Genomic DNA, 25,965 nt, shown 5'->3' with positions numbered 1-25,965 from the left:
GGCTGATTTACTAAAGTAAAATAGGCTGTTCACTTTGTAAGGAAAGTGGGAGTTTTCCCCAGAGCTCAATGAATGATTTAACTTTGCAAAAAATACCCAATTACTTGCAAGGAAAATAAAAAAACAAACAAAAAAAAAAAGCCATAATTTTTGCTTGCACATGATGGTGGAATTTAGCAGAGCTTCAACTCATTCACTAAGCTCTGGGGAAAATTCCCCTGCAAAGTGCAACTTCCCATGTAAAGCGAACAATCTATTTGCCTTTAGTTAATCAACCCCAGTCTGTCTGCAAAGGCCTCAATCCACTTGCACTCACCCTACCAGCACTATCCTACTATTCCTTCCTTCTCAGTAGCTGAACATAATACTTGGCATGTCTCCCCTGTATGACCAAGGCCTTGACGTTTCCACTCCCCCAGATTGCCAAATCAATTCAGTGCGGCCTACGGAGAAGGAAAGAGTGGCGAAGGATCGCTGATAAGGTAAGTATAGAGGGTCGGGGGGCCTGTCACTTTACCCTCATTGATGTGATTTCCTGTAAATTTTAGCAGCCATTTATAATTTGGCCAAAAAGTCTGTTAGAACCAGTTCCCACAGAAGACTGTTACACATTTTCACAGCTCTTACAGTAAAGAACCCTGTCTGCATGTGAAGAATGCAGTTGTTTGGAATGCCCGTGTGTCTTCTGTGGTGACCGTGATGTTTTTCTGAATTTTATATATGGTAATATACTATATATGCATTTGTCATAGAAAACCTAAATTTACACTGGTAAAGCTTCTTCAAGTGCAGTGTTTTAAAAACATTACATGTACATTAGCCACATGTTTTTATTAAAAGCAGTACTGCATTTTTTGTCTTACAACAGAACCCACAGGCAATGCAGCCCAAGCAGGCTTCAACAACAACTGTAAAGCCAGCCAAGATCTCTATGACCTCCCAAAGAACAGCCACATTCCATGCCACTATGACCTTCTCCCTGTCCGGGACAGCACGTTACCTATTAAGCAAGACACAAGCAGTGAATGACAGCAACAATCATTCAAACAGCAGTGTACAAGTGGAATTCTATTTGGGCTGCTGATTCTTGGGACTGATGCCCTGCGTGACTACTGTCATCTGCATGAAGTGGAAACATGGCCAACCAATAGACAAAGACTTGATAATAAGGGGGCAGTATGGAGAACGTTCTTCCTTCCGCTGAGATTCAAGGGCTGTGGATTGAACTCTTTTTCTCATTCTATGCTCTATGACATTTGTCAGGATATTTCCAGTTAGTGAAAAATTGTATATACCACTAACAGATTTTTTCAGATGGAAGCAACACATGCGTCATTCCTTGTCCTCTCAATGCTCAGCCTATACTTCATTTTCAGAGATTTGCACTGACCCACTTGTGTCCTACAGCGGGTAAACAAGTCAGTGAGCTTTTCTAAGAGAGTGTGCTAAAAGTGTTAGCTATAAATCACAATGTAAACCACTACTTGCGTGAATGTTGATGTGTGCGTATGTGTGTATAAATACGCATCTGAAATGATTTATTCAATGATAAATAATGTAGCCATTGTAATCGTCATGAGGTCTTATTTTCCTTCTCTGTTTTAAAAGTGTATTGATGCGTTATTTCAAAGGGGGGGGTTTTCGGGTATACTCAGAGACTAACGATAAATATCATATTAAATAAAAACTGACCATTTAGACAAAGGGTCTACAAACTTTTTAAGCAAAGGGGCAGTTTACTGTCCTTCAGACTTTAGGGGACCAGACTAGGGCCGTTGGGAGTAGCGAATGTCCTAGTGTCCAGTGGGAGTAAACAATGCCGTATCTTTGGTGTCATTGGGAAGACTAGTACCCCATCATTGTTGTCAATGGAAGGAATTGTACCCCATCGTTGGTGTCAATGGAAGGAATTGTGCCCCATTGTTTTGTCATTGGAAGAAATTGTGCCCCATCGCTGGTGTGAATGGAAGGAATTGTGCCCCATCGTTGGTGTCATTGGAAGAAATTGTGCCCTTTTGATGGCATCAGTGGAAAGTATAGTGCCCCATCATTGGTGTCAATTACAGGAATGATGCCACACTTTTGGCGTCAGTGGATGAGGGCTAGTTGAAGGCAAGCAAAGGGCCGCATCTGGCCCCAGGGCCACAGTTCAGAAACCACTGATTTAGACGATAAAGAATAATCAATCTTTTTAGGCATGCCGCCATGACCGTTAAAATAGATATCTTACATCTGTATTTTGGGGGTTCCAGGGCATATCCCAGCAGAAGGGCCGCATTTTATAAACGTTATAATTGTCACAATGCTTAGAAATACTGTAGATTAAAAGGTGAATATATAACAAATATCAACAACTAATACTTTCATTATTCACATAATTTTTTCAGTAGCTTACATCCACCCTGAGTAATTTAAAAAAGTTATAGATGTACATAGGTTTTAGTCCTTCATACGAAGCTCCAACTAAAAGTATAATCATTTTTTTGGTGGGCTTCTCTATCTTGGAGCACACAGTCAGTTGACTGGTTATGGAGGCAAATGTAGAGAAAAGCAAGGCACTTCAACAATGTTTCAGAATGTCCATTTACTGAAGGCCTAGCACCGATGTTTGAAGAGTATACATGCCCTCCTTCTCAAGGTGACAGTCGGAGACGTCTGGAACTTCAGTAAACAGTAATTTTTGAAGTTGGAGTGCTGGCTTTTCTACATGTTTGGATTTGTGGGGTGTCAACCTCCCCTTAAATGGGTTACACGAGGTCAGTGTGGTATGATTTAATGGGGCAAACTATTTTTATACAAATATACTGTCCTAAGGGTGCCACAATATTGTGCATGTGTTCTGCACATTGAGACATTGTATAGCCTGCTTCAGCGTTTCACCTGCCATTGAGTTGGGAACTAATATCAGTGGAGCACAAAGATTACTGAATTGTGTGGTCATTGGTTCTGCGGTAAACTATTAGACTATCATCTTGCAAATACAAACTTAAATTAAAAAAAGTGCTACATATATACAAAGTATGTAGACAAACGTATTTATTGTTAAATTTGAATAGAGTGAGGAAGGGTTGATCCCAAGGTTATTTTCTGCTATCTATATTGGGGGAGTTGGGGAGATTTCCCTTCACCTCCTGTCCACAGGATGGGAGAATTCCCCTCCTAGATACTTGCCATCAGAAAAAGTGTCTTCATTGGAATATTTACCCTAACCTCTTGTTTGGTACAAATAGAGAGGGTTTTTTCCCCCTAGTTACCTACTCCCATGCTCATGTCCAGGACCTTTTTTTCCATGCCTGGAACTCCCTACCCCAATCCCTCCAGCTATCTCCTACTCTATCCACCTTTAAGCTGTCCACAGCCAGTTCATTTATTTATCAACAGATTCCTCCATCTTTACAAGTGAGGTGAATGGAGGAATGCCCCCTTCCGGAAATTTGCAGACTCTGGGAAAAGTTAACAGAAGTTAGGCAAACTATCAACTTCTGTCCAGCAGGAACAGCCACACACTGATCGAACGTCAGCGATCAGAAATCAGTGTATGGTCTGCTTTAGATGATCCCTGTAAACCTCTCGCCTTCCAGGTTTAGCCTATTCCACCTCCACCTAACAACAAGGTTTACAGCTCGTCCCTCACAATTAATGCCTTTTGTATCATTTGCCCCTCCTTGAGGTTGTAAGCCCCCACGAGCGGAGCCATCCAAATAGCACTGTAACAGTACAGTTTCTCTTTATTTTGTAAAGCGCTGTGGTGCTATAGATATCCTGTATTATAATAATAATAATAGCAGAAACAGAATGCAATGAAATATATATATATATATATATATATATATATATATATATATATATATATATATATATATATATATATATATATATATATATATATATATATATATATAATTTTTTTAACAAGAAAATGCAATAACATATTTAACAGAGCATCCACTCTATCCAAAACTAGGAGACCTCTACCTACATTTTAAAGTATATGGCAGCTCCAAATGTTTTCTCCTAAATCGAATTCTGGAAGATAAGTATGAATCTGGAATGATATAAATGTACATAAGACTGCAGGTTGCAATCCCAGAGTCTAATACACAATCATCATAGGCAAATAATTACAAACCAGAACAAGATTAATGGCATGAAAATGGCTGTGGCACTTTATTGGTTTACCAAATATTCAGACATATAATAATACCAATAAATCTCTTATTTATTGAAATAAAAAATACTTCCAATGTCATAACTATTTGTGCTCAGTTATTAGAACTTGTGCAGAATTTTACTGAAAATACCACAACGCCCCCCTGGATCCAGGGTGGCAGATAACCACATAAAGTGCATTTTGCAAGCGGTGTGGGAAATGCTCATGGATCTCGGGTTTCCCGCACCTTGTTCTAGTGTGAACCAGGGCTAATGCCGCGTACACACGATCGGACTTTTTGACAGCACGAAGGAACGAGTCCGTCGGACAATTCGATCGTGTGTGGGCTCCATGGGACCTTTGCTTGCCAAAAATCCGGCAGACGGTTTTTAAATTTTCTCTACGGAACTCCGCCGGACCGAGAAATCCGTTTGTGTGTATGCTAATCCGATGGACAAAAACCGACGCTAGGGCAGCTATTGGCTACTGGCTATGAACTTCCTTATTCTAGTCCGGTCGTACATCATCACGTTCAAATCCATCAGACTTTGGTGTGATTGTGTGTGTCCAAGTCCGTTCATTCGGAAAGTCCGTCGGAACTCCACCAAAAGTCAGTCGGGAAGACTGTCGGACGTCAAAAAGTCCGGTCGTGTGTACACGGCATTACTGTTTACTGATGTGTTATTGCAGCAAACCGAACATGGTACATCTATGGTAAGGGAGGCATCATCCCCACATTCAGAACGCCAAAACTGCATAGGTTTGAATGATCTCTTGTGCTCTGATGCAAGGTGCATATCAGCAATCACTTATGCTTATTTTCTCATTATTTCCGGAGTGTCTGTGTCAGGATATTGCTGAATGCTGTACATTAGCAGTGTTATTAATAATAGTCCATTAGACAAGTGAGCATTCAAGCTGTAATATAGGGAATTAACAGTGCCATGTAGATTAATTTTAATGTTTGAACACCGAACTATTTTTGTGCATATTTGTTAAAGGCACCTTTTTTATTGTGTTTTTTTTTTCTAGTTAGAGACTTTATGCTTTATGCTTAAGCAGGTCTTTTGCATAGCTCTTACATTGTTATTATCCTTCTTAATTATGTTTTTAGAATAAGGTACTGTACCTTAATTTTAGTATTATGTGTTTGTTGTTTTAGTTGTTGCTGTTTGTAAGTAGACAATTGAGTGATTTAAAGGAAGTTGTTCCATAGTAAACTATTCCAACAAGTGGTACTGGAGTCAGTCTGATACAAGTCAGACAGTGAATACAGTCATTTAGGGTATTGCGGTGTGGAACAAGTGCTTTCATACTTTTAGTGAAACATAACACAACATGTCTGATTCTGCCCAGGGTGAGGATGCTAAACTGCGATTTCCCCTTCACTGCTACGCATTATGTAGAATAGGCATACTGCTTTTCACCCATTCTCTGACCCCTTGCTCCGATTGCCCATGGTTGTCATGGAATGTGATCTGAACATGTGTGGCCAATCACTTACCTTCTAACAGCTGGGGGGTGGTTGTGCATGCGCGGTGTGTTTTTGTGTTGGCTGTGTGCAGCTGGGATGGAGAGCGGCCTTTTTGGAGCACAGTGCAACAGCAGTAATTGTTGGAGCAGACATATAATATGGAGAGCGCTGTTTGTTGTGTGGCAGTCCCACCCACGTGACATAGTTGTGACCATGCCACTGTTCCAACACATAACTGTGAGAACTTCATTTTTACTGTCTGCATAAAAATCCAGACTATGATGATACACTGAGGCTGTGTTCTCATATATGCAAATTAGATGCCTTTTTAAAGGCTTTCAATGAAGCCGGTTCACACATGTCCGGGGTGGCTGCAGTAAGGTTTGAAAAAGGGTCCTGTGCATTTTTGGGTCCGGTTCAGGTGCGAATTCAAGGAAAAATTTTCCCCTGAATTGCACCTGAACCGGTGAACAGAAACACAATTGACTCCAGACTCCAACCACGTGTGAACCTAGCTTTATGCTGCATACACACGGTCGGAATTTCCGACAACAAATGTTCAATGTGAGCTTGTTGTCGGAAATTCCGACTGTGTGTAGGCTCCATCAGACATTTTCTGTTGGAATTTCCGACAACAAAAACTTGAGAGCTGGATCTCAAATTTTCCGACAACAAAATCCGTTGTCATAAATTCCGAGCGTGTGTAGACAATTCTGACGCACAAAATTCCACGCATGCTCAGAATCAAGCAGAAGAGCCGCACTGACTATTGAACTTCATTTTTCTCGGCTCATCGTACGTGTTGTACGTCACCGTGTTGTACGTCACCGTGTTCTTGACGTTCGGAATTTCTGACAACATTTGTGTGACCGTGTGTATGCAGGACAAGCTTGAGCAAACATCTGTCGGAAAAAAAATCCACGGTTTTGTTTTTGGAATGTCCGATCATGTGTATGCAGCATTAGGCTACATGTACACTAGCAGCTCCTAAACTTGAGTTTTTGGCGTTTTTTTGCCAAAGCTCCTAAACTCAACTCCATAAAACCCTATGGGGGTTATTTACGAAAAGGCAAATCCACTTTGTACTGAAAGTACACTTGGAAGTGTCGCTGTAAATCTAAGGGGAAGATCTGAAATGAGTGGAAGCTCTGCTGATTTCATCATCCAATCATGTGCAAGCTAAAATGCAGTTTTTTTGTTTCTTGCATTTCCCCCTCGGATCTACAGCGACTTTACTTCCAAGTGCACTTGCAGTGTAGAGTGGATTTCCCTTTTGTAAATAACCCCCATTGTGTCTATGTACACATAGGCTTTTAGCAGAGTTTAGGCACTGCTGCAGTTAGGCGAAGTTCAATCGCGCTCAGTATAGGAGCGTTTTGACCACCGGCCAAGTGTACATGAAGCTTTATCAGATTGCAGGGAGCTGGTTGAAAAGAACTTGAAGGCGGAAGTTCTTGTTGCAGAGAATTGAAGATGGTGGATGGCAGAAACTGGTAACTTATTTTGAAAACAGCTTCTAAGTGGTTTCCTGGCTTTTAGGGGCTGCAGGTAAGAAACCCCAAGGTATTGGATGCTGGGAGTAGTAGTAGGAGTCCCTAAAAGGAGGCGCAGGTAATAAGAGTGCCTCAAAGGAACTGAGAGGAGAGCCGGTTAGATTGTGGTGGATGAAGTGGTATGCTAGTGGCATGACATCTTCATGTTAAAATATGCAAGCCCAAAACAAACAAAAGTCCACAAGTGTAGATATTGGGAATACCCAATGCACTTTCAAATATGTCACAAAACAGTGTTCCTAGAACATCAGGTTCTTGGTGCGACAGTGAATTTTGGATGCCATGTGGCTTAATGCAATACATACGTGCCTGGGTAAATAAACAAAGCCCAAGGCATATAAGGCTCCCGTGATACATTCTAAGGCTTATTTTCTATTGTGACTAGAAGGTGCTTTTCTTGTAGCCCCAAACGCATAAAAATATTTGCTGTATTTATTTAGGTTATGCTCACATCACATCAAACACATCAAGAATTCATTGGGCCACACATTTATAAAGTTTTACCTCATAGGTAACGTGAAAATAACAGTTTGGTGATGTGAATGAGCCCTAGTCAGTGATTTCACTCTTTATAAAGTATTTCACCTGCTTGCAGACCATGGAAGTAACCAGGAGCAGTGAGCAGTAGTGGCAATCATGGTAGTACAAGCCAAAGGCTTTCAAACGCAAATTTAAGAGAAGCCACTTTATGTATTCTGATCAGCCAACAAAATGGCTGCTGCCATGAGATGTCAACTCGGTTCATCGCTGTCAACTCCTCCATTCCTCTTGTGTTTTCTGTTCCTCTTCATGCTTCTGTTGTAAAATAAAGTTGTATTTTGTATATGAAATTTGTAAGTTAAAAAGTGATAAAATTCCTTTTGGGAATTTCATGATAATGTAGCAGACAAACGTATTTCTTTGCAGTCTTTTCTTTTTGTATTTTTTGGCCCATTGCACAGTGTTATGGCTTATAGAGCCCCCGTTAGTCCAGTGCTACACACTACGGCACTGTGTTATAACACAGCGATAAGACTGTACCGTATGCTTGTGCTACACTTCAAGCCTTAATAAATACAGATCTGTGTTTATGCAGCCTTCTGCTTTCAACATAATAATACGGTGAAGCCATACCTGTGATTTTAATGTATAGTTCATGTGGAATGATATTATTGTACAAGAGTGTTTTTCTGTGTTAGCCTTGTGTAGCTCATTGCGTGTATATACAGCAATTAATATGTTACAAGATGGAGGACACTACTTGTGCTTCAGCCGGTTTGAGGAAGTGTGATACCATTGTTTTGATGCTCTTGTTCAGCAAAAAAATCTTTTTTCAACTCTTTATTAAGATATTTTTGTATTTCTTTACCACAATAAAATATATATTGTTAAACTAAAGCTGTAAAATTGTCCATGTAGCATTCTTGCCATGATTGATTACATTTACCTGCATGCAGTCCCATCTGGTTTCATCTTTTTTAACTACTTCAGCTCTGGAAAATTTTACCCCTTCATGACCAGGGCATTTTTTTTGCTATTCAGCACGGAGATACATTATCTCACAAAAGTGAGTACACCCCTCATATTTTTGTAAATATTTTATTCTACCTTTTCATGTGACAACACTGAAGAAATGACACTTTGCTGCAATGTAAAGTAGTGAGTGTACAGCTTGTATAACAGTATACATTTGTCCCCTCAAAATAACTCAACACACAGCCATTAATGTCTAAACCGCTGGCAACAAAAGTGAGTACACCCCTAAGTGAAAATGTGCAAATTGGGTCCAATTAACCATTTGCCCTCCCTGGTGTCATGTGACTCGTTAGTATTACACGGTCTCAGGTATGAATGGGGAGCAGGTGTGTTAGATGTGGTGTTATCACTCATGCCACGTACACACGATCGGACTATCTGGCGGACTTAGACAATTCAACTGTGTGTGGGCTCCAGCGGACTTTTTCTTCCCAAAAGGCGGACAATCCGCTCGTCTGTGTGCTAGTCCGTCGGACTTTCCAAATGAACAGACTTACCCACACATGGACTAAAGTCCGTTTTTGTTTTGAACGTGACTTCAGGTACGATGGGACTAGCGAAGGAAGTCAATGTCGCCGCTTCCATCGGCGAGATTGACACCTTGCGAGCCCCTTCTCATGGTATGGGTTTTAAGGGTAACCCCTACGCCAGAAACCAGCATGGGGGCCCCCCCAAATTCCATACCAGACCCTTATCCAAGCACGCAGCCCAGCCGGTCAGGAAAGTGGGTGGGGATGAGCTAGCGCCCGCCCCCCCCTGAACCATACCAAGCCGCATGCTAACATGGGGGGATTGGGTGTGCCCCCCCACCCCAAAGCACCTTGTCCCCATGTTGATGAGGACAAGGACCTCTTCCCGACAACCCTGGTCATTGGTTGTCAGGGTCTGCGGGTGGGGGGCTTATCGGAATTCGACAACCAACGGCCAGGGTTGTTGAGAAGAGGCCCTTGTCCTCATCAACATGGGGACAAGGTGATTTTGGGTGGGGGGGGCCACAGGGCCTCCCTTTCCCCAAAACACCCACCCCCCATGTTGAGGGCACGCGGTTTGGGGGGGGGGGGGGCGCTCGCTCGTCCCCACCCCCCTTCCTGACAGGCTGCGTGGTCAGATAAGGGTCTGGTATGGACTTTGGGGGGACCCCCACGCCGTTATTTGGCGTATGGGTTACCCTTAAATTCCATACCAGGCGACAGGGCTCGCAAGGTGTCAATCTCGCGATGGAAGCGGTGACATTGACTTCCTTCACTAGTCCCGTTGTACTTGAAGTCACGTTCAAAATGAACGGACTTTAGTCCGTGTGTGGGCTAGTCCGTTCATTTGGAAAGTCCAGCAGACCTCCGCCAAAAGTCCGGCAGAAAACTCAGTTCGTGTGTGCTCAAGTCCGCTCGTTTGGAAAGCCCAGTGGACCTCCGCTGGAAAGTCCGGCGGTTTGTCCACCGGTTAGTATGATCGTGTGTACGCGGCATTACTCTCTCATACTGGTCACTGGAAGTTCAACATGGCACCCCATGGCAAAAAACTCTCTGCAGATCTGAAAAAAAAGAATTGTTGTTCTACATAAAGGCGGCCTAGGCTATAAGAAGGCTGTAAAGACCCTAAAACTGAGCTACAGCTTGTTGGCCAAGACCATATGGTTTAACAGGAACAGGTTCCACTCAGAACAGGCTTCGCCATGGTCGATCAAAGAAGTCGAGTGCACATGCTCACCATTATATCCAGAGGTTGTCTTTGGGAAATAGACGTATGAGTGCTGCCAGCATTGCTGCAGAGGTTTAAGGGGTGGGGGGTCAGCCTGTCAATGCTCATATTATACACCGCACACTGCATCAAATTGGTCCCAGAAGGAAGCCTCTTCTAAAGATGATGCACAAGAAAGCTCACAAACAGTTTGCTGAAGACAAGCAGACTAAAGCCGCGTACACACGGGCGGACTGTCTGGCCAACTTAGTCCGCCGAAACACATTTCAACGGACAATCCGCTCGTGTGTGGGCTTCAGCGGATTTTTTCAGCGTGCAGTCTGGCGGACTAAGTATTTCGGAAATTCCGTAATATTGTCCGTCAGACTTGGTTTCAGCGGACAGTCCGCTCGTGAGTAGGCTAGTTGGACGGACTAAGTATGGCGTATGCTCAGAAAGGATTTACACGGCGAAAGGTTGCATTGCTGTGTATTGGACTTCCTATTTCTAGTCCCGTCGTACGTGCTGTACACGTCATCGCGCAAACTTTCGATGGACTGTTTTGCATCCGTGTGTGGTCAAGTCCGTTCATTCAAAAGTAGGACGGACTGTCCGTCGGATTGTCTGACGGACTAAGTTGGCCAGACAGTCCGCCCGTGTGTACGCGGCTTAAGAACATGAATTACTGGAACCATGTCCTGTGGTCTGATGAGACCAAAATAAACTTATTTGGTCCAGATGGTGTCAAGCGTGTGTGGGTGTCATGGTCTGGGGCTGCATGAGTGCTGCCAGCACTGGGGAGCTACAGTTCATTGAGGGAACCATGAATGCCAACATGTACTGTGTCATAGTGAAGCAGAGCTTCGGAGACTGGGCTGCAGGCCAGTATTCCAACATGATAACAACCCCAAACACACCTCCAAGATGACCACTGTCTTGCTAAAGAAGCTGAGGGTAAAGGTGATGGACTAGCAGAGCATGTTTCCAGACCTAATCCCTATTGAGCATCTGTGAGGCATACTCAAACAGAAGGTGGAGGAGCGCAAGGTCTCTATTCCCTTGTACACACGGTCGGACATTCCGACAACCAAATCCGTCGGATTTTGTCCGACGGATTTTGTCCGAAACTGTTGCACACACACAGTCGGACAAAGTTGTCAGAAAATCCGATCGTACTTAACGTGATGACGTTATTTCGTTAGGACGGGACTACGTTCAGGCTAGTAGCCAATAGCTTTGGTCTAGGAATTTGACCTGAGCATGCGTGGCACTTTGTCCGGTCGGAATTCTCTACACATGATCGGACAAAGTCCAATCGGATCATGTTGTCGGAGAATTTTATAGCCCAGCTGGAAAACTTGGTCCGTCGGATACTCTGATGGAGCCCACACACTGTCCGACAACACGGTCCTATCGGACATTTTCCATCGGAATGTGTGTACAAGGGCTAACATCTACCACCCCCGCAATGTCGTCACGGAGGAGTGGAAGAGGACTCCAGTGGCAATCTGTGAAGCTCTGGTGAACTCCAATGCGCAAGAGGGCTAAAACAGTGCTGGAACATAATGGTGTCCATACAAAATATTGACACTTTGGGCCCAATTTGGACATTTTCACTTAGGGGCGTACTCATGTTAGAAAAGTTTTAATGTTTATTGTGTGGCTCACAGGAGAAGAATAATCCTAAAAACTCACTTTTGTTGTCAGGGGTTTAGACATTAATGGCTGTGTGTTGAGTTATTTTGAGGAGACAGCAAATTTACACTGTTATACAAGCTGTACACTCACTACTTTACATTGTAGCAGTGTCGTTTCTTCAGTGTTGTCACATGAAAAGATATAATAAAATATTTACAAAAATGTGAGGGGTGTACTCACTTTTGTGAGACACTGTACTTTAACTGGAAATTGCGCAGTCATGCAACACTGTATGAAAATTCAATTAAATAAATAAATTATATTTAATGAAAATATTTTTTTTCACACAAATAGAGCCTTCTTTTGTTATTTGAGCACCACTGTATTTTTTTTTTTCTGATATAAATGGAAAAAAACCCTAATTTTTTTCATGCTTTCTGTTATGAAAAATATCCAACAAAATCAAATTTCTTCATAAATGTAGGCCAAAATGTATTCTGTTACATTACATTAGTTTGTGTGAAAGTTATAGCGTCTGCAAACTATGGTTATATATACAGTATTTAAAAATGTATCAATTCTGATGTACTGACGGCCTATCTAATTTCTTGAGTCCCTTAGAATGCCAGGACAGTACAAATAACCCACAAATCACCTACTTTTGGAAAGTAGACAGTCTGAGTCATTTAGTAAGATCATTGTGAGTTTTTAGAAATATGTAAATATTTTGTCATAATTTTTTGAAACTGAAGAAATTCCACATTTTTTTTATTTTTTACATGCTGTCACCAGTGCAGTGTCATATGACTGTGGTGATGATGATTGGGGACACTGGTAACAGTATGTTAAAAAATATAAATAATAATTAATAATTTTTTATTCAATTTTTTTTTATTTTTTTTTATATTTTTAAACATTTATTTTTGTTTTGTTTCTACATACTTTTATCTTAGTAGTTCAGTGTCACCCCTGTACTACTCTGTTTTTTTTTTTTTTACACTGTTACAATTATGATCATTGTAAAAGCAAAGTTTTGTACTGTCATGAATGGGTTACATTTCTAACCACTGTGATTACTAGTGATCTGTGATTGGCTACAACTAATTACATAGTTGCCAACATTGTCCACAAATCTATAGGGACCCTTTTTTGCCCGTAGGCTGAGTCTGATTATAAATAGGGGGTGGGGCATTTAATTTTGGTCGTGGCATAGCGGGAGAAGGATAAAGCACAGCGCGACATGGCAAAAAATAGGCGTGGTTTAAACTAAATATTGGGCGTGGCTAAAGGGGGAGTGGTTAGAGTCTGAGATGAATGAGGGAGAAGGAAGAGGGATGGAGGGAGAGAAAGAAAGATAGAAAAATTAGTGAAAAATCGCGCTACTAACTACTAATCAAAAGAAAAAGAGAAGAACAAACGAAAAAATGTGTCTTTGTGCACACATTAATACTGCTGCAGTCCTGCTATATACCCAAAAATATACCTACTCACATGAATTACAAAAAAGAACCGCGCTGTCCTAAGTGTGAACTTAGGTCGTGTATAGTCCCAATAAAAGAATAAATCAGATATTTTATTACCTCAATTCGTGAAATTGTATCCGTAACTAATACCACAGAAAATAAAATCTAATGATAAAAGGATTAATAAGTATATATATAAAGTACCGTCTGTAACCACAACTTAATAGGTGTAAATGAATACCCCATAAGTTTTAGCTGACAGATAATAGTGAACAAAATAATACATATAAAAGAAACATATTAAGTATTGTTAACAAATTAATAATAATCACATAAATTGTCCAATTGGTTAAATCAGTCCATGAAAAGAACACCACCACGTGTCGAAAGTATAATTATAACTTATTCGGAAATTCCAGTAGTTCAACAACTGTGAGCGTGCACCACCACCATAGATAAAGATGGCTCCTTACCAGATGTTCTAAGATTATATGCTCTAAAAGTCAGACCAGGCTGTATATATTCCTCAGACATCCATAGGCTCCACCCATAGGTCAAATGGTTAAACAGTCAGGTTCCAATGTTTGACAATAACCGGTCGGCCATAAAGAGGAGGAAAAAGATTTGTGGTGTTTGAGTTGACCAGGTCCAATCAGAGAAAGAAAGATGCAGCTTGCTACTTGTCACAAGATGCAGCGCTCACTTGTCACCAAGATACAGCGCTCACTTGTCACCAGATGCAGCTTGCTACTTGTCACCAGATGCAGCGCTCACTTGTCACCAAGATGCAGCGCTCACTTGTCACCAGATGCAGCTTGCTACTTGTCACAAGATGCAGCGCTCACTTGTCACCAAGATACAGCGCTCACTTGTCACCAGATGCAGCTTGCTACTTGTCACCAAGATGCAGCGCTCACTTGTCACCAGATGCAGCTTGCTACTTGTCACCAGATGCAATGCTCACTTGTCCCCAAGATGCAGCTCGCTACTTGTCACCAGATGCAGCGCTCACTTGTCACCAAGATGCAGCGCTCACTTGTCACCAGATGCAGCTTGCTACTTGTCACCAGATGCAACGCTCACTTGTCACCAAGATGCAGCACTCACTTGTCACCAGATGCAACTTGTTACTTGTCACCAAAGATGCAATTGGCTACTTGTCACCAAAGATGCAGCTTGTTACTTGTCACCAAAGATGCAGCGCGCACTTGTCAACAGATGCAGCTTGTTACTTGTCACCAGAGATGCAGCGCACACTTGTCACCAAGATGCAGCGATCACATGTCACCAAGATGCAGCGCTCACTTGTCACCAGAGATGCAACTTGCTACTTGTCACCAGATGCAGCGCTCACTTGTCACCAAGATACAGCCCTCACTTGTCACCAGATGCAAGCTCACTTGTCACCAAGATGCAGCGCTCACTTGTCACCAGATGCAGCTTGCTACTTGTCACCAGATGCAGCGCTCACTTGTCACCAGATGCAACGCTCACTTGTCACCAGATGCAACTTGTTACTTGTCACCAAAGATGCAATTGGCTACTTGTCACCAAAGATGCAGCTTGTTACTTGTCACCAAAGATGCAGCGCGCACTTGTCAACAGATGCAGCTTGTTACTTGTCACCAGAGATGCAGCGCACACTTGTCACCAAGATGCAGCGATCACATGTCACCAAGATGCAGCGCTCACTTGTCACCAGAGATGCAACTTGCTACTTGTCACCAGATGCAGCGCTCACTTGTCACCAAGATACAGCCCTCACTTGTCACCAGATGCAAGCTCACTTGTCACCAAGATGCAGCGCTCACTTGTCACCAGATGCAGCTTGCTACTTGTCACCAGATGCAGTGCTCACTTGTCACCAGATGCAACGCTCACTTGTCACCAAGATGCAGCTTGCTACTTGTCACAAGATGCAGCGCTCACTTGTCACTTGTCACCAAGATACAGCACTCACTAGTCACCAGATGCAGTGCTCACTTGTCACCAGATGCAGCTTGCTACTTGTCACCAAGATGCAGCGCTCACTTGTCACCAGATGCAGCTTGCTACTTATCACCAGATGCAACGCTCACTTGTCCCCAAGATGCAGCTCGCTACTTGTCACCAGATGCAGCGCTCACTTGTCACCAAGATGCAGCGCTCACTTGTCACCAGATGCAGCTTGCTACTTGTCACCAGATGCAGCGCTCACTTGTCACCAGATGCAACTTGTTACTTGTCACCAAAGATGCAATTGGCTACTTGTCACCAAAGATGCAGCTTGTTACTTGTCATCAAAGATGCAGCGCACACTTGTCAACAGATGCAGCTTGTTACTTGTCACCAGAGATGCAGCGCACACTTGTCACCAAGATGCAGCGATCACATGTCACCAAGATGCAGCGCTCACTTGTCACCAGAGATGCAACTTGTCACCAAGATGCAGCACTCACTTATCACCAAGATGCAGTGCTCACTTGTCACCGGATACAGCTTGCTACTTGTCACCAAGATGCAGCGCTCACTTGTCACCAGAGATGCAGCTTTCTACTTGCCCTCCATTCTGCTTTATTACCAGAGCCGCGGCTCGAGGTCCAGGGTCAGCACTGGTGATATTGTCTCCACCGCAACAAAAAACAGCTCTTATGGGGGCCGAGGGGAACAAACAAGAGGCAGAGCCCGGATGGAAATTAAAGCAGCTGCCAATAGAAATGGAGCTGCCGCCAACCTCCCACCCTGCAGCCTGGCCCACAACCCGGGCTCCGTCTCTTATTTCTTCCACGCCTCCCCCTCAAGGAGAACTGCACTTCACAAAAATGGCGATTCATCACAGAACACCGGGACAAAGCCAATTTCAAGTGAATTTTTCAGGATTTAGGTCTAAATACCGTGAATGTCCCGGGAAAATTAAAAAAATTGATATATTGCAGCTTTCCAAACATTTGATGTTGTGGCTGCATTTGTTTTCTTTTTTTTTGTCTTCTTTCCCCTCTGTTTTCACCTGGTGATCTTTTCAGTAACACACCTCCTGTATTAGAGTGCCTCCACTCTGGATGAAGGAACACAGAGGGCACTTTTTGACAGCAGCATTGTCAGTCTGGGGTGAGGGGAGTGTTAGATGGACTAGCAGATTTAGATACACTAACAAATTGAAGCAAACACCAGTTAACACTTTATAAGCAGTTTTTTTTTTTTATCTTTTTTGTGATAAAGGTTTTATATAAATAAAAAATAAGCTGACCATTGTAAGCATCACTGTCAGTGGTAAATGATTTGTCTAACACACTGCTGTTACATTCACAGGAGAGCTTGTTCTGTTGAAAAACAACAGATTTCTGCCTGGATCAACTGGTAAAAATAAAGGTAGGAAGACCTGAAAAAGAAAACGAATTCAGCCATTATATCTAAAAATTGGTAAGCTGCACTATAATAAATGCTTGTTTTGGGTTTATTACCATTTTGAATTCATATTTCTAAAAGCATTACTTATACTATTCAGAAACAGAAGAAGTTCTATTCAGTGTATTTGATATTGTGTTTATATTTGCTACAAATATAATTACCATCTGCTGTTCTTCAGCCACTTTATATTAACCACTTGCTTACTGGGCACTTAAACACCCTTCCTGCCCAGACCAATTTTCAGCTTTCGGTGCTCTCACACTTTGAATGACAATTACTCAGTCATGCAACACTGTACCCAAATGAATTTTTTGTCCTTTTTTTCCCACAAATAGAGCTTTCTTTTGGTGGTATTTGATCACCTCTTTTTTTTATTTTTTGCGCTATAAATGAAAAAAGACCGAAAATTTTGAAAAAAACCTGCATATTTCTTTGTTTCTGTGACAGAATTATGCAAATTATTAATTTTTCTTCATAAATTTTGGCCACAATTTATACTGCTACATATCTTTGGTAAAAATAACCCAAATTAGTGGATATTATTCGGTCTTTGTGAAAGTTAGAGAGTCTACAAGCTGTGGTGCGAATCGCACAAAATTGATCACATCTGATGTACTGGTGGCCTATCTCGCTTCTTGTGACCCGAACAAGTCAGGAAAGTACAAATACCCCCCAAATGACCCCTTTTTGGAAAGTAGACATTCCAAGGTATTTAGTAAGATGCATGGTGAGCTTTTTGATGTTGTCATTTTTTTCCCACAATTCTTTGCAAAATTAAGATTTTTCATTTTTTTTCCCACAAATTTGTCATTGTAATAGGTTATTTCTCTCACGTGGCATGTGTATACCACAAATGATACCCCAAAAAAATTCTGCTACTCCTCCTGAGTATTACAATACCACATGTGTGCGACTTTTTCACAGCCTGGCCACATAGAGAGGCCCAACATGCAGGTAGCGCCATAACGTGTTCTAGGAGTATAAATTACTACACATCTAACTTGTTGACTATTTATTACACTTTTGAAGCACCAGGACAATGACACGTGACACTGATGACAGATGGCACTGATACGTAGCAATGATGACACTTATACGTGACACTGATGACACGTGGCACTGATGACAGGCACTAATATGTGGCACTGATGACACGTGGCACTTATACGTGGCACTGAAGACACGTGGCACTAATACGTGGCACTGAAGACACGTGGCACTAATACGTGGCACTGATGACAGATGGCACTAATACGTGGCACTAATACGTGCCACCGATGACAGATGGCACTAATACATGGCACCGATGACGCGTGACACTGATGACAGATGGCACTGATAAGTGGCATTGATGACACGTGACACTGACAACAGATGGCACGTGACACTGACAGGTGGCACTGATGATAAATGGCACTGATACATGGCTCTGATGACAGATGGTACTAATACGTGGCACTGATGACAGATGGCACTATGTGGCACTGATGACACATGGCACTGATGACAGATGGCACTGATGACAGATGGCACTGTGGACAAATGGCACTGGGGACAGGTGGCACTGGGGGCAGGTGTCACTGGGGTGGATGGCACTGGGGGCAGGTAGCACTGGGGTGGATGGCACTGGGGGCAGGTAGTACTGGGGTGGATGGCACTGGGGTGGATGGCACTGGGGTAGGTGGCACTGGGATGGATGGCACTGGGGCAGATGGCACTGGGGGGGAGGATGGCACTGCTGGGGGAGGATGGCACTTTTCTTTTACTTTTAAATTTTTTTATTTTTTCAACTCAAAGCAGAACGGCTGTTGCTGCAGCCGTTCATCTCTCCCCTCTCACACTCTGTCTGTGTGAGGAGGGAGAGCGGCGCTGAGAGATGATCTCATATGTTTACATATGAGATCATCTCCCATTGGACACGCCGATCGCGCTGTAAACGGCCGCTGTGATTGGCCGTTTACAGCAATCTGTGTTTGCCTGTCCCCGGGGGACACGGCAAACACAGAACTTCTGCGATGCGCACCCGCGGCGGCGCGCATTGCGGAAGTAAACATTAGGACGTCCAGGGACGGCCTCCCGGACGAAAGCGCCCGCTCTACGGCCGTCATTCGGCTATAGGGCGGGCGCGAGGTGGTTAAAGCTTCCTGCATAGCTTAGATCAGTGGTCTCCAAACTGCAGCCCTTTGCTTGCTGTTATACGGCCCTTGGGCTTTATTCCCCCCACTGTCAGCAACAGTGGGGCATAGTTCTTGCCACTGACACCAACAGTGGGGTACTAGCCCTCTCACTGACACCAATAATGGGACAGTATTACTCCGACTGACACCAATGATGGGGCAGTATTCCTCCCATTGGCACCAATGATAAGGCACTATTACTCCCCCTAATACGAATGCCAGGGCATTGCTTACTCCAAATGAAGCCAGAACATTTTCTTCTCCCATTGGCCACAGTTCGGCTCCCCTAAAGTCTGAAGGACAGTAAACTGGCCCTTTGTTTAGAAAGTTTGGAGAGCCCTGCTTTAGATGGTCGTTAGATGTGTAGGTTTGATCTAACCTCTGAAAAAGCTATTCTATGACAGAGTTTTCTATAAACAACAAGCATAGTTGGATCACTGAGCATACATGTTAAACTCTTTGGTGGAGGAACTGGGAACATTGCTTTGCCTTCTTATCTTAGTGGAATAATTCTGTTTAAAAGAGTGGCTCAGAGGGTGTCTGGTGAAGTTGCAGAGGGCCCCTTGCAGGGGCACCGCCCCCCTAATTCATGCGCCTGGCCCCTTACCTACACCCCGGACGCATTCATTTCAATGTTTTTTTTTTGGAGCACATGATTAGAGCCTGAGGCTCTAATTGGCTTCAAAAAAGGGTGGGCTTGAGGCACAGAGCACTGCCCCCGAGCCCACCCAGTTGTGTGACATTAAAAATTCTTCTCCTGACCAATCAGGAGGCAAGTCCTGAGACCCGATTGGCCAGGGAGTCTTAGGATTTCTTGTTTGGCCGAGAGGAGAAGCAACGGCCCCGGCTCTTCCCTCGGCAAGCTGGAGCGAGGAGTAGCATCGGCCTCCTAAAGTTAGGTCATTGATCGCCCCCGCCCATCACCTGCGTGCGGGGGGGGAGAGATTGGTCCCTGCCATCTGTCTTTCATGTGGGGGGCACTGATCATTGCCATCTGTCTCTGGCAGAGGGGCCACTGATTGCTGCCAACTGCGGGGGGTGGGGGGGTGTTAGTGCAAGTAAGGGGGCAGGCTTGTTTGCCCTTCGCCCCAAAATACTGAGCACCAGCCGCCACTGGCCCCTAGATCTATGAATAAAAGACAGACAAGTGATTGAAAGATTCACCCTCTCCATTCAGAGATCCTGTTTCATTTATAGAAGCTGTAGAATAACTGGACAGAAGGGCGGGCATAGTTGGTCACTCTTGATGAATGCCTGTCACAGCTCACTCTATTCTCTAGTTCTATTAACATCCGCTGCACTGGAAGATTATGGCGCGGGGAGGGGAGCATCCGAGGAGGAAGATTGCTGATAAACCAGGGCACAGCGGCACAATGGACACATGACACTGAAAGGAAGTAATATAACTTGTACTGAATTTTAATTTTAAATTGTGGATGAAGTAAAGGTTTTTACAGAATTCTTATAACTAAAAAAGTTTAGGTAGGGGGTTGTTGGGACTTTCTAAGGCTTTAGAGAGCTATACAGCACAGTGTTTGTGTTTTTAATATTTATGATGCTAAATACCTTATTTCACAGCACTGCTGTGTGGTCATTTGACCTCCTGTCTGACATCAGCCCCTCCCGCAGTAGTCGGGGAAGGAGAGTGTTGGGAGGTCACATGACCGCACAGCAGCACTGAAATAAGGTATTTAGCTTCATAATTTTAAAAAACACAAACACTGTGATGTATAGCTTGCTATAACAGAGGGGATGCCAGTAATGGTGCTCACTGACTTTACAACCATTTTAACCACTTCAGCCACGGAAGGATTCACCCCCTTCCTGACCAGAGCATTTTTTGCGATTCGGCACTGCGTCAATTTAGCTGACAATTGCGTGGTCTGGCAACATTGTACCCAAACAAAATTGATGTCCTTTTTTTCCCACAAATAGAGCTTTCTTTTGGTGGTGTTTGATCACCTCTGCGGTTTTTATATTTTTTGCTCTATAAACAAAAAAATACAGACAATGTTGAAATAAAAGCAATAGTTTTTACATTTGCTATAATAAATATCCCCAAAAAAATGTATAAAAAAAAATTTCTTCCACAAGCCGATATGTATTCTTCTACATATTTTTGGTAAAAAAAAATCTACAAAATAGGGGATATATTTATGGCATTTTTATTATAAATATTTTTTTTTACTAGTAATGGCAGCGATCTGCGGTTTTTATCGGGACTGCGTCATTATGGCGGACATTTTTCAGACACTTTTGACACTATTTTGGGACCATTGACATTTATACAGTGATCAGAGCTACAAATAGCCAATGATTACTGTATAAATGACACTGGCAGGGAAGGGGTTAAACACTAGGGGGCGATCAAGGGGTTAAGTGTGTTCCCTCAGTGTGTTGTAAATATAGGGGGGGGTGGGCTCACTACAACATGACAGAGATCATTGCTGGGAGCAGTAGATCCCTGTCCTGTTGCTAGGTAGAACAGGGAAATGCCTTGTTTTGCCTCTCCTTGTCGCAATCATGGGCCGCCGGCGAACATTGAGTTTGTGGGACCCGCGGGCAGGTTCTCGCAGCGTGCGGCAGCAGGTGTGTCCCACGGGGTGGCAAATTCAAAGGGACGTACGAGTATGCCCTTTTGCCTGCCCTTGCCATTCTGCAGCCGTTAATCACCGTGTGGCGGTCGGCAAGTGGTTAATAGGCTTTTGTACATAAGAATAAAATAGCTGATAAAAAAATCAAAAAATCCTAAAAAAAATAAAATAAAAAAAAATAAACACTATTTCTGATAAAAAAACAAACAGCTTTACAAAGTGTTTCTTCTTCTTCTTCAAAAAAAAAAATTATGCTTTCATTTCCTTGTGAATATGCTAAATTGTAGGTAAATGTTTGAGAAATCCAACAAAAACTAATTTTCAACTGATTGCAATGTGTGAAAGTAAAACAGAACGGAAAAATAAAGTAGCAATGAAGAGGAGAAAAAAAATGCATGCGATATTTCCAGACTGAAAGCTGTTGGAGTCATAATTACAGATTATGCATGCAGCCACACTCAGTCCAGGCAGGCACAGGGAAAATTAGGCAGCAGAGAGAAAAGGCACACACATCACAAAAGTTTGCTTAGTGACCTTTTCCAATTTGAAATATGATGTGTTTAAAAGGAATCTGTCAGCTTAGAAATATGGAAGCTGTCATTGTTTTTGAAGATGAATGTTTAGAGATTTTATTCATATCCTTCCTTCCCTAAGGCCTGGTTCTCACCTATGCATTTTTTAGCACATTTTTGCAGAAACACACTACAGTCCATTTAACATGGTTTCCTAATGATGTAGTTCACATCTGTGCATTTTACGGAAAGGGCCAGGCACTTTTTTCTGGTTTTTGGTTCCATAGACTTCAATGAATGAAAAGCATGTATTGAAAAACGCAAAATGCACCTGCAACATGCAAACTGCAACCTGCATAGGTGTGAACCAGGCCTTATTGCTCTGGGACAAGTATGTGCATATCAGGTGCTGCAACGCAATCTTCTTCTTAGCCCTGGTTCGCACTGATGCAGCTTTGAAATCGTGCTACATCAGAAGCTGCAGATCAGTGCAATTTGCACTGCCGGCTTGCAACTTCTTTTAACAGAAGGCTATGCAAGTCACAATGAAATCAGAAAAAAAGCAGTACAGGAACCATTTTCGGAATCGCTGTGACATGAGTTGCGGCGATATAAGCGGTTACATTGCCAGCAATAAGGTGCGACTTGTCAGGCAATTTGTAACTGTCAAATCACATGACAAATCGCACTGGTGTGAACGAGGGCTATTGTGCTTATTCAGGGATTCCCTAATTAGTGAAGCAAGGATGGGAATGATGACCCTGGAGTTTGCACCTAAGGCATGCCATAAATTAAGAAATTTTCTTTCCTGCAACCACGAGTTGTTGGAAAGAAAATTGCTTGATTCCCCCATCAACACAATGGGGGTTATTTACTAAAGGGAAATCCACTTTGCACTGCAAGTGCACTTGGAATTGCAGTCACTGTAGATCCGAGGGGAACATGCAAGGAAAATAAAAAACAGCATTTTAGCTTGCACGTGATTGGATGATAAAATCAGCAGAGCTTCCACTCATTTCAGATCTACCCCTCAGATTTAGAGCAACTGCGCTTCCAAGTGCACTTTCAGTGCAAAGTGGATTTGCCTTTTGTTAATAACCCCCAATATGTGTTGATGGGAGAATCTCTATCTCTGGGCTATTGTGTTCTCCCAACGGGGGGCATGGAGAGCTGTTCCTGTCGGGAGAACACAGTGATTACTCCTGGCAGCTATAGTCCCGGGCAATAATCGCATGCTGGAAATCTGACATGCTGGTTGTACCCAAGTCGACTGATGGATGGACTTGCGTGCAATCAGCGTACCCATAGATACATCAAATCTTAGCCGATCTCTACTGAACTGGTCGTGATTTGAAACCATCTATGGCCGGTTTTAGAATGACAACAATTTCCATTTCCACTTTTGTTGAGAAAAAAAACAACCTCCTCTTGGTGGTCTATGTACTTTGCAGGATTTTAACAAACTTTGTAGCAGATTCCTACTTTTTGTTGCTGTAAAGCAGGGGTCAGCTACCTTTTTCCACATCAAGTGCCATTTTTACAAGTACTAGACAACTGGAGTGCCAGTGAACAATAGAACTCATAACTGTATGGATAATAGCATGTTAAATTCATTAGTAATTATAATAACTAGTGAACATACACATTTTTTTTATATTCAGACCATGGATCAGCCCTATTTACTGCACTTTCACACCTCAAAACACCCCAAATGCTGCACTTTCCCACCTCAGATCACCCCAATTGCTTCACCATCACACCTCATATTGCCCCACTTCCTGCACCTTCACCCCTCAGATCAGTCCCAATTCCAACTTCAAAAACATGCTGGTAGGGTAATTAGCCATAGAATGTGTATGTATAAATGTGAGTTAAGCCTGGTACACACGATCAGATTTTGAGCAGACAAAACCTCTGAAGGCATGTGCCTGGATTTTGTCTTGCATACAAACGGCAAGGAATTGTCGGCCAACAAACATGAATGTAGTGACGTACTGCGTGTTTTTTTAGCTCTTTAGTGCCACCCTTTGGGCTGCTTCTGCTAATTTTGTGTTAGTAGAAGTTTGGTGAGTGTTGATTCACGCTTTTCATTTCGTGCTTTTCATTTTGCACTTTTCAGTTCGTTTCTGAACGGCCGTCATGTCTGGTTGATGGAATCGGAGGAGATAACGTGTTATTTATTATTGGCCTTGGAGTTATTGCTTTGACCCAAGTCCAGTCCAGGAACAGGAGGAGGAGGATTTCTTGGACCAAAAATTGGTTGCTTTATTAATCTTGACCAACTATGTCATATGACTTTGCTACGGGAGCTCCAGGAGAATAATCCAGATGATTTTCGGAATTATCTCTGGATGACAGACCCCTGCTTTCACCAACTCTTGGCATTTTTGACCCCCTATATTAAGAAGCAGGACACGTGCTTGAGGTTTTTATTTAATTTTGGGTTGAATAATAATGCTTTGATTTGGTACGTTTTCTATATTTTTGGATGCATCGAATGCACTTTTTGGTTAAGTTCTATTGGCAGATGGCATGTTTAATTTTATTTGTTTTCTTTTTTTAATACACAATAAAAAAAATTGTGGAGAATAATACTTGGCTATGTGTTTTACTTCAAATGACAGTTTGGGAGTAGACAGTTACATTTAAAAAAATACAATGTAAAATTGAGAAGGGACGCCAACATAGTTGTATCTTTGATCTTAAAAACTACGGGATAATGGTGCTGTGGTAACTTGCCCAAAAAAAATCCTACAACAATTGTCCGATGGAGCGTGCAAACGGACAGATTTTCCGCCAACAGCCTGTCATCACACATTTCCTGTCAGAAAATCCGATCGCGGCTTTAGGCTGGCCATACATGGTCAAATTTCAAAAACATTTTGCATTTTGTGATCCAATGGTGCCACCATAGATTTAGAAATTCGACCACCAAAGCCTTCAATTTCACCTCCTGTTGCTACAAAAAAGAATGGAAATCTTCTTTTCTTTCCAGGAATTTTCTTTTCTTGCACATGTGCATTTCTTTTTCGATTTCTCGCATGATTCTCCCATCATTGATTAGAAAATCGTTTGTTTTTGAAAAAATTTCCAACATGCCAGATTACTTAAATTAGATGGCTCCAAGAAAATTGGCTGTTGCTACGGCCCACAAATAGAGCTTTCTTTTGGTGGTATTTAATCGCCGCTGAGGTTTTTATTTTTTGCACTATAAACCAAAGAAGAGCGACAATTTTAAAAAAAACACAATATTTTTTACCTTTTGCTATAATAAATATCCCAATTTAAAAAAAAAAACAATTTTTTTCCTCAGTTTAGGCCGATATGTATTCTTCTACATATTTTTTGTAAAAAAAAAAATCACAATAAGTGTATATTGATTGGTTTGCACAAAAGTTATAGCGCCTACAAAATAGGGGATAGATTTATGGCATTTTTATTATTATTATTATTATTATTTTACTAGTAATGGCGGTGATCAGCAATTTTTATCAGGACTGTGATATTGTGGCGGATACATCGGACACTTTTGACACATTTTTGGGACCAGTGACAATTATACAGAAATCAGTACTATAAAAATGCACTGATTACTGTATAAATGTCACTGGCAGTGAAGGGGTTAACACTAGGGGGGCAATCAAGGGATTAACTGTGTTCCCTCACTGTGTCCTAACTGTGGGGGGGGGTGGGACTGACTAGGAGAAATGACAGATCGGTGTTCATAATCAATATGAACACACGATCGGTCTCCTCTCCCCTGAGAGAACCTGCATCTGTGCGTTTACCCACACAAGTCCCGGTTCTCGCTCTGTCACGAGCAAT

The 25,965-nt window shown here is 42.5% G+C and overlaps 1 protein-coding gene across 4 annotated transcripts in view; it reads left to right on the top strand.

The window, feature by feature from the left end:
- The window catches only part of MEGF10 (multiple EGF like domains 10), a 179,894-nt gene extending 171,340 nt beyond the window's left edge, over positions 1–8,554 (top strand). For 3 of the 4 annotated variants that reach the window (XM_077462151.1, XM_077462149.1, XM_077462148.1), the window contains one exon: positions 869–8,554. In XM_077462151.1, coding sequence (XP_077318277.1) covers positions 869–1,029 — 161 coding nt within the window. In that variant the 3' untranslated portion in view covers positions 1,030–8,554. The remainder of the gene's footprint in view (positions 1–868) is intronic. The other variant, XM_077462150.1, reaches the window with a different exon arrangement.
- Positions 8,555–25,965: the final 17,411 nt, after the last annotated feature.

The sequence above is a fragment of the Lithobates pipiens genome, unplaced genomic scaffold, assembly GCF_037356315.1.
Source record: "Lithobates pipiens isolate NorthernLeopardFrog02 unplaced genomic scaffold, aLitPip1_a1.2 Scaffold_3, whole genome shotgun sequence".
NCBI lineage: Eukaryota > Metazoa > Chordata > Amphibia > Anura > Ranidae > Lithobates > Lithobates pipiens.
Note: the sequence above shows the minus strand (reverse complement) of the source record. Positions and strands in the feature narration are given on the sequence as shown.